The sequence below is a fragment of the Martes martes genome (assembly GCF_963455335.1).
Source record: "Martes martes genome assembly, chromosome: 6".
NCBI classification, from domain to species: domain Eukaryota; kingdom Metazoa; phylum Chordata; class Mammalia; order Carnivora; family Mustelidae; genus Martes; species Martes martes.
In genome coordinates this window covers 85,930,509-85,947,324 of record NC_137893.1, presented here as the reverse complement: position 1 = coordinate 85,947,324, position 16,816 = coordinate 85,930,509, and the positions used below count along the sequence as shown (strand labels likewise).

Genomic DNA, 16,816 nt, shown 5'->3' with positions numbered 1-16,816 from the left:
TGATTAGAGCTGGGGGAGTGTATAACGTTTCTAATACTTGTCACAGGCCGGGGAATTCTAAAAGAAAAAAATCTTGCAGCAACCACCTTTAAGCCAATTGGGAATGCTGCTTTCAGCAGAATCTAACAAAAAACAAACATGAAACTAATGACCCTGAAAAATATTTGTATAGTTTCCTTTGGCTCTGGTCCTATTGGCACACTTTCAGCCTCTAGTTTTTAGTGTCCTGTGGATTATAGTTAATCATAAATTGTGAATTTATTGTTCTTATCTGAACTTCCCTTTTGTAAATTACATGCTATCCCAACACTGTATGTTTTAGAGGGTGACACCCCATAAAAGAGGCGTGTCATGTTAGGAAGGTCAAAATAAGGCCTTCCTTTGCCCCCCATAATTAGGTCTCAAGAACCCCCACTGTTTTGTCCTGTTAAAAATTCTTGTCTTGGAGATGCCAGACACAAAGTTGACCTTGTTGTTTGCATCTTTACATCTTAAAAAAATTTTTTTTAAAGTCTATAGACAGTTTTGAATTGAAAATAAAAATTCAGTATACCAGAGATTATGGCAAGTGCGAGGCATTTTTCTGAGTTGATTGAGAGGCTTTGTGATATATGTGGAAAGAGGAGGGGTTTCCAATGCAAAAGACCGGTTTTTAAATCCCCGTGTTTCAGTTTTCTAAGTTTGTAATAATATGCACATTACTTAACTTCTGAGCTTTCCTCATCTCTGAAAGAAGGAAAATAATTTCCCTCTGAAAGAGGGAAAATAATTTATAGGTTTATGGTCCAACTGAATAACAAAATGCATATGAGAGTGCCTGATGTGTAATGGATGTTCAATAAAAGTAATAATAAAATAATTGGAAAAAGGCAGTTATAAAGAGAACCAGACTATGAAATTCTCTTTAATTCTTTTTCCACTTAAATAAGAAAAAAAACATGTGAAGTAACTAGCCAGTGGCCAGGACATAGTTGACCATCAAGGGATGTTAGTTACTCTTTTAGTCAACATTTCAAGTAATTTATTTGCTTGGTTTCCAGGGCTGACAAGATATTCTTGACTCAGCATTCAACAGTAGGCTGCCTCCTTGTAGTGCTTCTTAAATACTAATGTGCACAGAGATGACCCAGGAATGTTGTTGAAGTAGAGATTCAGTGGATCTTGGTGGGGCCTGAGTTCTGGTTCGGTGGGTCTGGGGTGGGACCAGTGACTCTACTTTTCTAAGAGGCTCCCAGGTGATGTCTTGAGGTGGGCTTAGTGTTCACACTTTGAATCTCATGGCATCAATGGGCCAGACAATAAATATCCTGCCTTTGTTTCTTACAATATCTTATTTCATTGAGCTGAGAGAGCTTAGAGATGATATTATTTTGCACATTTTACAGATGAGCAGTATGTGACCACAGAGGTTGATGAATCAGTTAATAGTTGAGATCCTTCATCCTTATAGTTCAGCAACATTTGTTATCTACCATGATCAATTTTTTTTAATTGTTTAACTGTTCTCCCATCCTTCTTATTTAGTTTTATGTTCCTAGAAGTTAAGAGTAATCAAGTTTCTTCTATCTTTATCACTATTTTCCATCTCCTTTTGAGATCTTTGCTCATGTTTGTATGTAACCATAGTTTGTCAGCATCCACATTGCTTAACCCTGTCAAGAGACAACCTATCCTTGATGGACCTCTCTGTAGTGGCAAAATGATTGGTAAAGGTCAGTCAGATTTTGATGCTTTTTGGCATAGTTAATAGCAGTTGGGAGTTGGGTTTTTATATCAGAACTCCTTTCTAGTTTTTTGGAATAAGCTGCCTACTCCTCCACTAGAACCAGTGAGAAGCCAGATGATCTAAGAGCTGTCAGTTCAGGGATGCTAGGCATTTCCATTGTTCTAACCACAAAACAGCCCTGGCCCACCAATGGGGATCTATTTTATCCACTTCAGTCTTTTCAGGTCAATATCAGAGAACAAGTTTCCATTGCTGTGAACTCCCTTGCTCATTTTTGTAAATTTCATGGAATAAGTACTATGCTCTGGGACACTTCTATTATGTTTGTACCCCCTTTATGAAGGCACACTCCCCTTCCTCTCCCCGGGATACACTCCCCATGGTTAAGAACCAGCCAGGGTCTCCATGAGCCAGGTTAGGTATGCTCTTAATAATGCCCCGTTCCTCTTTTCTCCCAGCTTTCCCACAACCAGCACCATATGGTTTCTAACTCATTTTTAGAAGCTAATGCTGATGGGAACATGCTCATAAACTTTTTTTTTTTAACAAAGATTAATTCAGAATAACGAGAATGTCATAATCACACTCAATGTATAAATAATGATTTTAATTTAATAAACAGTTAAATGTAACATAATCATAAGAATATTTTAGAAGAGCCAGTTTAGTTTGGATCACTGGTCTGTCTTCACAGGGAGATAATAAATGTTATTGAGCCAGAAACAACTGGGTAGATGTCTCAGGACTGCCTGCCTTCCTTCCTTCCATCTTTATTTCTTATCTTCTGTCTTTTGGGTATGTTATAGGGTACTTACAGAATCCCTGTAAAGGGATTCATTGTTTACCTGTTATAATATAGCACAAATATTTTTAATGTTAATAAATATGCATTTTTTTAAAAGATTTTATTTATTTATTTGACAGACAGAGATCACAAGTAGGCAGAGAGGCAGGCAGAGAGAGAGGAGGAAGCAGGCTCCCTGCTGAGCAGAGAGCCCGATGCGGGGCTCGATCCCAGGACCCTAGGATCATGACCTGAGCAGAAGGCAGAGGCTTTAACCCACTGAGCCACCCAGGCGCCCCTAAATATGCATTTTTACCATTATTTTTTAAAGATTTAGTTGAGAGAGAGAGAGAGCAAGAGGGCAGGGGAGGGCCAGAAAGAGAGGGAGAGAAAGAGAATCTCAAGCAGACTCTGTGTTAAGTGTGGAGCCAGACACAGGGCTCAATCCCAGGACCCTGAGATTATGACCTGAGCTGAAATCAAGAATCAAATGCTTAACTGACTGAACCACTCAGGCATCCCTCACCATTATTTTAAATAGTTGCTTACTATGTACGTAATTATGCCATAATTTATTCAACTAATTAGCTAGTGTGGGACATTCTGATTCTTTCTCAACTTCTTTTGCTTTTCATAAAATACCGTGCTGGTCAGTGACTTTGTTAAGATCTAAGCAACTGCCCCTCAGTTATTTCTTGCTTATCTATTCACCTGTTTACCTCCTCGAAGATTTCTCATAGGCATCTTATTTTCCTTTAGAATGCATTGCCCAGCATGATATTTAAATAATTTTAGTAATTTTGTGATAGTAAGTATAGTGTTTAAAAACTTGGAATCTGAAATCAGCCTGCCTGAGTTTGAATGCCAGCTCTTGCCATATGCTAGCTGTGTGACCTTCAGCAAGATACTCAACTTCTTTGTACCTTAGTTCCTTCACCTACAATAAGAGGATAAAATAGTACTTATCTCATCTAGTTGTGAGGATAAAATAGTACTTATCTCATCTAGTTGTGAAGATTTAGGAAACAATGTATTTAAATGGTACAGAATAGTATCTAGCATTCAGTACTTGCTCAAGTTAAATTAACTACTGTTAATGATAATTAACTTGCTCTGCCTTTTTATTCACACTCTTTAACTTAAATTTCCACCAAAATGTGGCTGCAAACAAGACTTCATTTTTTGGCAAGAAATATTAGGAGCAGAAAGAGAGGACTAAAGTGATCTCAATATGGTCAATTCTTATTACATGTTTAAGTATCAAATATTTAATACGGTAGAGTTGCTAGACTAGACTCCAGGCTATCAGAGACATCTCACTAGTAGTCAAGGTGGTGGAGATAAGCATAGTCACCAGACGTCCACCAGTCACCTACCATCAGCCAGGTTTTGTGTTCAGACACAGGTAGATTATCTGTGATCTTTCCTGTCCATATGAACTAGAACTGAATGGCATACATTTATTTTTACTTCTCCCCTAGGATTCTTTGCTCTTCCTTCTTCTCTCCTAGTGAAAGTGGAGAGAAAGTAAAGTGTTTTTTGTTTTGTTTTGTTTACTTGGGATTTTCCTAAAGAACAGACTTTATTGTTTTATTTGACCTCCTTAGAGAGCCTTTTCTGCAAACAGTTCTTCACTATCCAGCAGGGTTCTGGCATTTGGGAGACCCCTCAGTGGGAACAGTGACTAGGTATGAACTTGGGAACTATTTTGGGGAGATAAGAAAATGTATGGAATTTGGGGTCAATCGTTCACTCTTAACTACTAGAGGAGTACATCAGAAACATTTGAATTAGGCATTTTTCTGCATTTTAATTGTTAGATCAAGTCCTTGGTTGATAAGAAAATAAATTCTACAATAAATCAAATGTATGAAGGAAAGACCAGGCATTTTTCTTATCTAAAGAGGCTCGTGGTCTCAAGCACTGAGGAAAAAATGCACGTCAAAAAGCCTGATTTTCGTTCTTAGTTTTGTACCGGATTTAGTTTTGTACTAGAAAGGGTAAGGCAACCTGGTTCTTTCATTTAGGCAGGAGTTCCTGGTCCTCCTTGTAATCTTATACTAGTACTGTTCAGGACAAGAATCTTAATGGAATAGCCAAAGCCCAGTGGGGCTAGTGATCTGTGTGTGGTCACTCAGCTAATCAGCAGGCTTGTATGTTATAATGCTTTCTTAAGAACTAGGATTCTACTTCAGCCCTCCCTCATGGGATATTTCCTAAAATATATGCTTTCTGATCAAACTATACTTTAGAAGAAATCATCTTCTAAAGAAAAAGCAAGAAGGAAAAATTGATTAATCATAGCTCCTAGAATAGTTTCTGTTGAAAATATTATGGACACTGAAAACCACAAAATGTTTTTACTTCAAAGAATGGGTATATCCTAGAACTAATAGGGATTTTAAGAGTTCCAGAACTTCTGGGGAAAATATTCAGGGAAAATACAAGTAGATAAACATTACTATTTTTTTTGAAGCCTCATTAAATGGGGATTGTAGATTCAGTCCTCCTCAGAGGTTACCAAGGAAAGTAGCAACTGTGAATATGTCTCCTCATGTTAATCATGAAAGGATCAGTATGCCCATGCTATGGAATATTATATGGCTATTAAAATGGAATACGTAAAAATGAAATACACTAGTGCATTAAAAATGAAATAAAATGACATGGAAGATCTGTGATAAATTGTTTAGAAAGATAATGGCAGGGTACTATTCAGAATGTGATCTCTCAGTTTTGTAAAGACAAACACAAAACGTATAAACATAAGGACTTAGATGTCTGCTTGGGTCAGAGCTAGAGGAATGTATTTCAACTGTTGGCGGTGGATCTCCCAAGCTATTGTGAGTGAATAGAGGAGGTGTGAATGGTGGCATGGTGTAGGGGAGAGGCGGACAGAGAGGTGTGTTTACTTTTTAATTTATTCATGTCTGTGTTGTTTGGAATTGTTCTAATAAACATTTTTATAATACTTTATATGAATATATTTTACATATTTTTATAATGTTTTATATGAAAAGCCATATAAAACCTTTGTATCAGAAATGAATCTGTGTGCTCTGTTCTTCAAAGAAACATGGTATCATTCAGCAAATAGTGCAAATGACAAGAATTCCTCCACCTTAGAAACTCCTTACAAATTACAATATAAATTGTCTCACACTTGTAAATATCAGCTGTACATGTTACAGATTATAGGAAGAGAAAAAAAATGAAGTCCAAAGCTGCTATAGATGGAAATCATTACATCTAGTTTGAGTGGGTGATAATAACAGCAGAAGGGAAATGTGTACAGGTAAAAAAAGATGCTGGAAGTGTGCAAATATTTTCATAATAATGTGAGAAAGATGGGGCGCCTGGGTGGCTCAGTCGGTTAAGCGTCTGCCTTCAGCGGAGGTCATGATCCCAGAGTCCTGGGATGGAGCCTGCATTGGGCTCCCTGCTCAGCGGGGAGTCTGCTTCTCCCTCTCCCTCTGCCTGCCACTCCCCTCCACTCATGCTCTGGCTCTCATCTCTCTCTCAAATAAATAATAAAATCTTTAAGAAAGATAGTAATGTGAGAAAGATATGCTGCTGCTCTATTATGATACTTAGCATCTTAGATACTGATCACCATCCCTATGCCCTCCTCTTCAAGAATTCCGTCTCAACATAGAGGTGAATAATTTCCATGGAAATAAGTCCATTAACTAAAGAACACATTGGTACTGAGAACATAATGTGTGGACTGCTTTAGATACGGGGTGGGAGAGGGGAGCGCAAAGATGAAGAAGAGCTAAGCATTGCCTCCTGGTGCTTGCAATCTAGTGGGGGAGCTAAGGTGGTGCACTAGCTCTGAAGTGCCACGGGGACTATAGGAAGCACACAAATGCGTAAACTAAACTAGGACTTCAGAATAGAGGGGATGGATGTTCCCTCCAAGGGGAGGTGTTCTATTTTTTATTTTGTTTTGTTTTAGAATAGAAAAAACATGAACATCATTGTAAGTCAGCATGGAGAGGTGACAATGGGGTAAGAGAAAGGAGGTGATGAATAGGAGGTAACCCAGACAGAAGCCTGAAGAGAGCCCAGGGGGAGAGAAAAGCCATGAGTAGGAGGAAGGATATTACACAAAGCATGTGAAAGAAAGAAAGGGGTCTGCGTGGTGAGACAGAGATGCTCCGGGAGGTGAAGGAAGAGGAAACTGGAAGAGTCCATTTATAACAGGTTTGACTTTCTCCATCTAGTGGAAAGTTACAATATTGCCAGAATGAGAGTCATGGTAGGCTTGGGGGCTATGAAAAGACTTGGAACAGCCACTGTGAAGAATATAAGTCAACCAGAGGATAGTACTTTTGTATTCTTCGGGTTAATCCGGAGTAAGGCAATCGCTGGATTATAAGATAGTTCTATTTTTAACCTATTGAGGAACCTCCATACTCTTTTCCAGAATAGTTGCCCTGGTTTACATTCCCACCAACACCGCATGAGGATTCCACTTTTTCCACATCCTCACCAACTTTTGTGTTGTTAATGTTAACCATTCTGACAGGTGTGCAGTGATATCTCATTGCAGTTTTGATTTGTATTTCCCTGATGAAGAGTGATGTTGAATATCTTTTCATGTATCTATTGGCCATCTGGATGTTGTCTTTAGAAAAATGTCTATTCATGTCTTCTGTCCATTTTTATTTTTATTTTTTTTAAAGATTTTATTTATTTGTGAGAGAGAGAGAGTACCCACAAGCAGGCAGAGAGGCAGGTAGAGGGAGAGGAGGAAGCAGGCTCCCGGCCGAGCAAGGAGCCCAATGCAGGACTCGATCCCAGGACCCCAGGATCATGGCCTGAGCCGAAGGCAGCGGCTTAACCAACTGAGCCACCCAGGCGTCCCATTCTGTCCATTTTTTAAATTGGATAATTCATTTTTGGGGTGTTGAGGTTTATAAATTCTTTACATATTTTGGATACTAATCCTTTATCAGAAATGTCATTTGCAAATATCTTCTCCCATTCTGTAGTTTGCCTTTTAGTTTTGTCGATTGTTTCCTTCACTGTACAGAAACTTTTTATTTTTATATAGTCCCAATAGTTTGTTTTGCTTTTGTTTCCCTTGCCTCAGGAGACATACCTAGAAAGAAGTTGTTATGGCCAGTGTCAAAGAGGTTGCTGCCTAGAGGTCTCCCCTAGGGTTTTTATGGTCTCAGGTCTCACAATTAGGTCTTTAATTCATTTTGAATTTATTTTTATGCGTGGTGTAAGAAAGTGATCCAGTTTCATTCTTTTGCATGTTGCTGTCTACCCCAATGTTTATAGCAGCACTACATACAGTACAATGGAAACAGCCCAAGTGTCCATCAATTGATAAATGGATAAAGAATATGTGAGAGAGAGATATATATACATATATATACATATATGCAATTGAATATTTTTCAGCCCAAAAAAGAATGAAATTTTGCCATTCGCAATGACATGGATGGAGCTAGAATATAATGCTAAGTGAAGTCAGTCAGTCAAAGAAAGACAAATACCGTATGATTTCACTCATATGTGGAATTTAAGAAACAAAACAAATGAGCAAAGGGGAAAAAATAGAGGCAAACCAAGAAACAGACTCTTAACTGTAAGAGAACAAACTGATGGTTCCCAGAAGAGAGGTGGGTGGGGGGATGGGTGAAACAGGTGATGGGGATTAAGGAGGGCACTTGTGATGAGCACTGGGTGATGTACGGAAGTGTTGAATCACAATATTGTCCACCTGAAACTAATAATACACAGTATGTTAACTGACTGGAATTTCAATAAGTCAACCAGGGATGATTAGCAGGGTTGTGGAGCATCACTGAGGTCCCACCTGAGGTGGAGTGGCATGAATCTTTAATGAAACTAATAAAAAGAAACATTTTGCATTACTTTCTCTGGCATTGTGGCAGCTGGGCATAGAGGCATGGAAATTCAGCTTCACCAGAATGCGTATTTTGTAGAAATCAAGGGATTCTTCAGCTGAAAGCTGGGTGTGAAAATTTATCGGAAAGTAGTAAAATAATTGCATCATTTCAGAATTCACTTTGTCAATATGTTTCTTTCCCCTTAATTTTTAGTTAAATCAGTTAACTATATTTCCATAAAGAAGTAGGAAAATATCCAGTACTTTGTTAACTAACCAAGTAATGCCATTAGAATTTCTGAAGTTTCTAGCTCATAGTTGCTTTTCATACATTATGTATTTTTAGGCTGGAAAAACTAATAACATCCTTTTTGGAAGACCAGGATCCAGAGAGCAGACTAGATGTTGGCACTGATATGCGTAAAATTCATCACTGTTTCCATCATTTAAAGGTAATGTTCAACATTTCCTCTAGTAGAAGCCGTTGTCTGCCATTTTGAAACTGCAATAAAGTTTGCCTAGTTGACCGACTCTTAAAAGTTTAGGACCCAACTTCACATGTGCAGAATGGTATGATCTTCCAACAAGGCTGGGATTATTCCGGAATTTCTTCAGGGGTTTTATCTTACCTGCCAGTGAATAAGCTCAGACCATAGACTTGTAATTCTTTTGCCAGGAACCTCTCACTTGTACACAGAATAATTCCATGTTCAGAAACCGTTTGTTTTGAACATATATCAAGAAAATTGTATCCTGTGTTTTTCCCAGCAGTTTAGATTTATCCATATAAACCCTCAGTTTTTCTCTGCCTTACATTTTACCTTTCATGATGACACAGTGAGAATATCATTAACTTTTATTTCTACCTCACTTGTAATTTGGCATTCTTCACTATGATAATAAACATTCATTGGGAGTCTGCTATGGGCCAGGCCTTTGGGAAAGCAAAATTGAGTAAGTCAGTCATGACGAAGACATATGTGTAGAGAATAATTATAACACATGATAAGTGATATTTTTAAAAGTGTGAATCAAGTGATATGGGGTTAAGGAGAAAGAGAAAGAAGTTCAAGAGGAGATCATGTTTGAGCAGGAACTTCTGAGTTTAGGGAAAGAGACATAATAGATGAGGAAGGGGAGGGGAGAGGGGACAGGGAGACAGGGAAGGCAGCTGCATTGTAGAGACAAGGAGGCAAGAAGGGACAGGCACGCCTGATTTGTGCAAGGAATTGTCTAAGGCAAAAAGAGTCCAAGAAACTCAGAGATTTGGAAGAGAAATATGGGCTCTAAGCTCTTATTTCATCTTACAGAAACTATTGAATGACAAGAAGATTCATGGAAAAAGCACAGTCTCCTCTGAAATCAAAGATCAAGACTGCCAAGAACCATTAAAGGAGGAAGAATACCAAAAGCTCCGAGACATTCTACAGCAGAGGGATAATGAAATCAGTATCCTTTCCAAAGCGAGTAGAAACTGACCCTCTCCTGGCTGGAAAGAGGGAGGGGGAACAACTTCGATGCCTTCTGCTAGCCACATCACCTAGCCCCCCACCCTGCGTCCAGTTCACACTGCTTCTTGTCATTGAGGAGAGGTCCCTCCCACGCACAGAATGTAGCCACCAGTGAAAAACACAGTTGCTAAAAAAGGAACATTTTGACTTTGTTTTTAGCTAGATAGTGACTGTTATGGGGAATATTTCAGTTTATTGAAAAGCGTGGTCTTTTTTACACCAACTCTTAACATGAATTTTTTTTTAATATATTTTTTGGACTACTCCACTGTGCTCTTTCTGTTTTAGTTCTAAGCCAAGAAGTTAGCTGGTTATCTTTAGCTGACTGACCGGACACTGGGCCGACCACAGCCTCACCAGGGCCCAGAATTTGTGGCTGGTGTGTGGGCGGCACTCAAATGGTCTCTGAAAACTGACAAATGGTATTTAGCTTATGGAGAGCAGAGATTGATTTAAATGTAACTTTTTTCATTTAAAGGCCAGGTCTACTGCTTTGGGTTCCACTTAACGAATGTTCCCAAATTTGGAAGCGAGTGTCGATGGGCATTCAAGATAGAATCCTTCTTGACTCTAGGAGGCAGTATGGGGTGCTGGGTGAGCCAGCAGCCCATAGAAGCTGCCTCCAGGTACAGGTGGCGGGGGCGGGGTGGGGGGGTGGTAGTTAGACCTCAGGTCCCCCCAGCATTTCTTCAGTCTTGTTTCTCACTTTATCTGTCCAGCTTAGCTTCTTGTAAAAAGATTTGACATTTTCATTGCATTTTCAGACTTTAAACGTGCACAAGAGGCTATTTCGGTCTCTCATCAACAGGTATTTGTGTTCATTTTTAAAAATTACTAAAGGGCCTTTTAGCTGCAGCTAATGTGGAAAAAAAATGCATAAAAATCACCTACATCCAGTAAATAAAGAGGTAAAAACAAACCACACACAAGGTAGGCACACTGCCTGATTAGCCTCGGTCTCTAATTTTAGCTGAGTATTAGCAGACCCTGTATGCCTGATCCAAGTGAGTTTTAGCTGCTTTCTTATCCAGCCAGCAACAGTAGGTTCAGCTGCGAATTCTCCTCCCACGTGAGGCCTTGTCTGTGAGTGCCGCCCACAGGGTCACCCTGCATTCCTTTTCCTCTCTCTTACCCTGTCCAGCTCCAGGGATGCTCCCAGCCCAGACCTCAGGCCTGGGCCTGGCCCCAGTCTGAGCTCTGCGTCTTTTCCGAATCTTGATCCTATTTTAGGATCTTCTCCCCTAAACACTCCTACCAACTTCTTAGTCCCCTCCTGGGCTCATGAATATGTGTGCCGATAGGAGGGATGAGATATGAGATACGTCAGCAGGGAACCAGTCTGGGCTTGTGCATGTATGTTTATTTAAACAAGAGAGTGACAGAGAGACCTACATCATCTCCCTTATTGACCACCAGATTCAGGTGCCACTGTTTATGTGAGGCTGGCCTGGATTCTTCACTAACTGGGAATGACCTGAGCAGTGTCTCCTCCTTCTGAGACTCATGTTCAAAATGATGGTGTGTAGGAGCCATGGTGAAAAGATTACGGAACTTCAAATTCACACCTGGATTGATATCCTAGTTCCTCCTGCCTTAGCTCCATAGCTATTCCATGGAATGGTTTCCTCCTCTTCTGTAGTAGGACCATAAAGCCTGCCTTGCCAACCTCACAGTGCTGAGCAGAGCTGGTAAGGTAAGGTGCTGGAAAGTGCTTTGAGCACTTTTGAGCACGTAGTGTGATACAATGGGAGATATGAAAGTTTCTCATGCCAGGATGAAGGATATTTTCACATCTTGTCTGTAGAACCACCAAGGCGAAGACTGACAGGAGGAATGAGAAAGATCTGGTATATGGGAAAAACAGGTGGTAATACTTGAGCTCAGCAAATGACAGTAATGCAACCAAAATGACAGCGAATGACTCAGAACACTCTTCTTGGTAAGGGAGTGAAAATGATGTCCTTTCAGTGACATTATCAGTCTGCTTAAAGTTCAGACACCCCTTCACCAAACATGTAACAGTGTGTCATTTAGGACCCCACACAACAAAGGCCCAAGTTAAATGGAATAGGCTGGGGAGGAAGACAAAGGAAAGGTGGGAAGAAGGAAGGCAGCCAAGCAGATAAATCTGTACTCTGATCTCTATGAAATGTACATTAGAACACTGCATGTTTCTGGTTAAATTCTGCCAGAGCCCGTTAGAGTAAACCTCAGTTCCTTACTCCAGATCACAAGGCCCTACATGACAGTGCCCCTGCCACACCTCTGATTTCATTTATTCTGTCTCTGTCCTGTATGTGTCAGGCTTTGGTCACAGTGTTCTTTCTGTGGTGGTTCTAACACCAGCTTTGTCAACGTTGGCACTCTCGACACTTGGGGCTGTCTAATTCTCTGTTGTGGGGGCTCCCCTGTGCATCGTAGGATGTTTGGCAGCCTCTCTGGCCTCTACCCACTAGACTTCAGTAACAACACCTGCCCCCCCCCCCCCACTGTAGTATGCAACCAAAACTGCTTCTAGACATGGCCAGACGTCCTTTGAGAGGTAAAATAGCCCCTGTTGGGAGCCACTGACAAGGCCCTTCTCCTTAGGGCTTTAGCACTGGCCATGAACTCTGTTGACATATTCTTCTTCTGGCCGCTACCTCTTGATGTTCAGTTTAAATGTCACTCTTAGGAAAGTCTTTTGTGAGCACCCAGCATAGAGTAGCCACTCAGTCATTCTTGACCTTTTAAAAATAAGCTACCCTTTCATCCTCTAACATGCGGTATGTGTACTTGAGATCTGACTTTCCCCAATAGGACCTCTGCTTTGTGAGAGCAAGAAACTCGTATGCCTTTTCACTGTTCCATCCCTCTGCCTAGAGTCGTGCCTGGCATAGAGTATAAGCTCCATGGCCCACAGTCGAATGGGTGAGCATGTGGATGCTGCCATTGCAGCATCTGTGAACCAGCAGAAGCCTCTGATGCTGTGGGTAATCAGTTCCGCATGAGAAGTGGAAGATGTGGGCAGAGCACTGCTCCTCTCTGCCAGGCCAAGGCCCACACACCACCTTTGGTAAGAACACATTTTTTTGAGGCAAAGATTGGAAGCCACATCAGGGACTATGAGAGAAAGAGTGATTATGCTTCCGGAAATCTCCAAGAAGTTGGAGTTAAAGCTGAAGAGGAAGATGAAAATCCAGTGACTCCCATGAGACTTGCCCAAGAATAGGCATCAGAGTTACAGTCTTCTGTTACAGTCATCTGTTACAGTCTTCTCTCCCCACCACCTCCATATTTCCTCACTCCCCATCTCTGGGGATGCTGAAGGCCTGCAGTTCAGCTTACTACATGAACACTTGGAGTTCTGAAATTCTCAAGAGGGATTTTAATCTGTTCTTTCAGTGATGGCAGAAATCCCTTAGGTTTCTCAGCATCTTGAGCCCGAAAGAACAGCAAAGGAGGGTGGCAGGCAGTGATGCCATCGCTCCTCATCAGTGTTCCCAGTATACTAAAATGGCCCACCAAAATGTGCACTGTAAAATGATATGTCTGTACTAACAATTCACTTCTTTCCAGGTCCATTTGGGACCAAGATTTAAAGACTTTCTTAAAAAAGTAACTCTAAGTCCCATTCTTATGTATGCTAAGCCAGCATGTGTTGGATGTGGGGTACTCTGGCCACCAAAGCGGACTTAGCTGCTCTGCCAGCTGGATGGACTCTGGTGTTCTCCCTCTCCACTCCTCCTGCTGCCTCCTGAGCAGCATCATGGATTCAAGTCCTGCTTATTCACGGATACATCCATAGCTCCATTGCCTGCTCCTATTACATGTTCATTTTATTTCTTGTAAACCCTTTCATAAGAATTTTAGGTCTTTACCAGTTTAAACTCAAAACACTTTAAAGACCTTTGGGTTTGCCAACTTTTCATATAATGGTGCCATATCGAAAGACCCGTTGCTTCCTAAACTGTCTGTAACTAGATAAAGTTAAAGTCTTCCTTCAGTGGTCTCTTTACCATATGACAAATAGCAAATATTATTGGAAATAATAACCTCAATTGAAACATTAGTGTTTTGATCATTGCAACTTAGCATGAGTCACTAAATCCTTAAATCAAGTTTCAGATATTCTGGTCAATATGCTAAAGAAGGAAAAAAAGAAAGCTCAAGATGCTCTCCACTTATCCAGCATGGATAGAAGTGAATGGAGACACTCACAGAGCTCGCCCTTCCCACCTGGGAATTCAGAAGGTCTGAGGACGTTGCCATCCTCAGCAACCACACAGGTCCGGGATGTCAGCACTGTCGGGCACAGATCCAGTTTGCTCCACAGAAAAACAGGTCAGTTTTATTTACACATATAGATCTATAAATTATCTGAAGTAATGAAAACATAGGCTTAAATGAGAAAAATAGGCTATCATAAATCATACAGCTACAGAAAAGGTAAATAAACATAGAAACGATTATAATTTATCATTCTATTCTTCATCATTGTAATTCTTATTATTGGTATTATTACTAGTATTTCTTGCGGTTTTAAAGTTGTACCAGCAACAGCTTCAGCAGTAATAACAAAAATCCCCAAGTAAAACTTATCAAGGAAAAAAATAAGTGCCTGGCATTCCTCATCCTCCATAATGGAATTCAGCATAGCATTTTTGGTTTTAAATATGAAGAAATGACAACTTATTTGTCATAATTATTTTTTATAACTATCAAATCTCTTAAATACCAATTTCCAAAATTGATGACTGAACTGAAAACACAAAGTTTAAATTGTGACAGAACTGAGAGGCAGAACCAGATGGGTCCAGGGCAACAGGAGAAAAGTTAAAGTTAGAGAAAGGAACAAAACCTTCCCTCTGATAGAGGAGGGAAGAAGTAAGGATGGATGTTGCATTGCCAACGTGATGACACAGTATTTATTTCTAAATCTGAATAAGCCATCTGCAGCAAAATAATTTTAAAATATTATCACAGTCTACCTTAAAGGATACTAAACAAACAATATTTTGTCAGATAGTAGGCTTTGACTGAGTTGGACCAACTCAGGGGCACTTTCCCCACTTATAGCTTTTGATCAGTATGTCAGTTCTGCAACTACAGAACCACACTAGAGGTCCTGGGTGCTTTGTGTTATTTTCTCTTTCTGTTAGACCAGCAGATCATGAGGTACAGGCATGTGATTGGTGCCTTTCTCTTGAAGACATTGAGAAATCTGAAATATGGAAATGTACTAGAACAAAGGGGTGAAAACCTTCCCTTTTTGGCAACATAGGTTGAAATTTTCTGTATGAATGTTTGTTGGGATGGATGATCTGATATGCATGGTTTTCTACAGGATTTAGCTTGGGAATAATGAAAGGATGGTACTCATTAAGAAGGACACTTTTTAATTAATAAAGACAAGGTCGAGAAGCCTGGAAATATACTTCATGATATTATATCCCTTTATCTCTTAATTCTAAATCTCCTTGCTTTGAATATTTAGTTAGCAATACAGTAGAATAAATTCAAAGTCAAAGGAAACCAAAAATCCTATTTTTACCATGATCGTGGCAGCAGTAGACAAGGAAAGCAATTGTTCCTCTCTGTGACTGTTTTCCATACAGCGTTCCTGTACTCTGTTATGGGTAACAGCTGGTTCTAAAAAAAAAGGAGACCCTCTGGATTGGTGAATTCATTTGTTCATCCATCAATTTATATATCGCTTTATTTATTCAACATATATTTATTGAGTACACACTTTGTTCTAGGTACTGTGCTAATTATTACTATTATGGCTACAGCTTACATAGCCTGTATGTATGTATGTATGTATGTATATGTATATACATTCAATCGGAAAACTTTGAATATATTCAAAGTTGTTATTTATATGTTATATATATATATGAATAAATATATATTCAAAGTTGTCATTTATTCAAAGTTGTCTGATTGAATTAATTCATTTAATCCTTATTCTATAGGTTCCTGTTTTGCCCCCATACTATACAAGAACACATGAGGACAAACAACCTCTGATTTCACAGCACTTAGAGACTGACAGAAAAGAAAGCTTTGAACAATTACAAAATTACACCTCTGTGTTACTGACAGGGCACATATCAGGGAACCCAGCCTCAAGTTAAGATCAGAAGGATCCAAAAAGGGACATGAGGAGCAGAATGTGCCTGGAAGCAATACTGTAAGCAGAAGGAATCATTTGAATAGCTTTTGGGGCCTTTGTGGTAGAAAGGAACATTTTAGGAAGTAAAAAGGCCATGATGGGTGGGTTGTGGGCAGGGGGAGGCTGGGAAGACAGGTTGAGTAATGTGTGCAGAACAGATAGGCGGAGGACACAGAGTATGCATGAGTAATTAGAAGGTCATTGTAGCACAGTGGTCCAGGCCAAAGGATGGGGATGATGAGAGAGAGAGAGGGGGATCAGAAGCACTTAGGACAGAGAGTGAGCAGGGTTTGGTGACTAATGAATTTGAGGGATAAGGGTAAGGATGGGCCCCAGGTCTCTCGTGGCTGGTAAGGCTCTTCATGCAACAGTTGGCATTGTTAGCTATACAGAGCAGAGCCTGGCATCTCTACTGACAGGAAAGGTGGGAGTCTGTACCCACATTAGAACCCTGTGCTCACAATGGAAGGAACTGTTCACTGGCCTTCTCCAAAGATGCACACCATTATGCCTGTGAAGAAACGGCCCGGGATATCACTGCCCCACCCCTTGCTATGTGCCAGACCTTTTCTGTTTCTATTTTCTCTTGCCCACACCATCTCCCTTCTCATAATTCTTCTTCCCCACAGCATCTCATAATCTCTCTCCTAACTCATAATTATAGTCAACTTTTTCAGTAACCCTTCTCCTCCCTTGATACTACTATCAAGACAGACTGTAGTTTTATTTGGAGAATGAATTAAGTTCACTTGCATAGAAAATCACTAAAAAA

General features: G+C 40.1%; 1 protein-coding gene across 1 annotated transcript in view; it reads left to right on the top strand.

The window, feature by feature from the left end:
* The window catches only part of KIF6 (kinesin family member 6), a 421,803-nt gene that overhangs the window by 185,237 nt on the left and 219,750 nt on the right, over nucleotides 1-16,816 (top strand). The window contains exons 11-13 of the mRNA XM_080807059.1: nucleotides 8,723-8,828; nucleotides 9,687-9,825; nucleotides 13,995-14,210. Coding sequence (XP_080663185.1) covers nucleotides 8,723-8,828; nucleotides 9,687-9,825; nucleotides 13,995-14,210 — 461 coding nt within the window. The remainder of the gene's footprint in view (nucleotides 1-8,722; nucleotides 8,829-9,686; nucleotides 9,826-13,994; nucleotides 14,211-16,816) is intronic.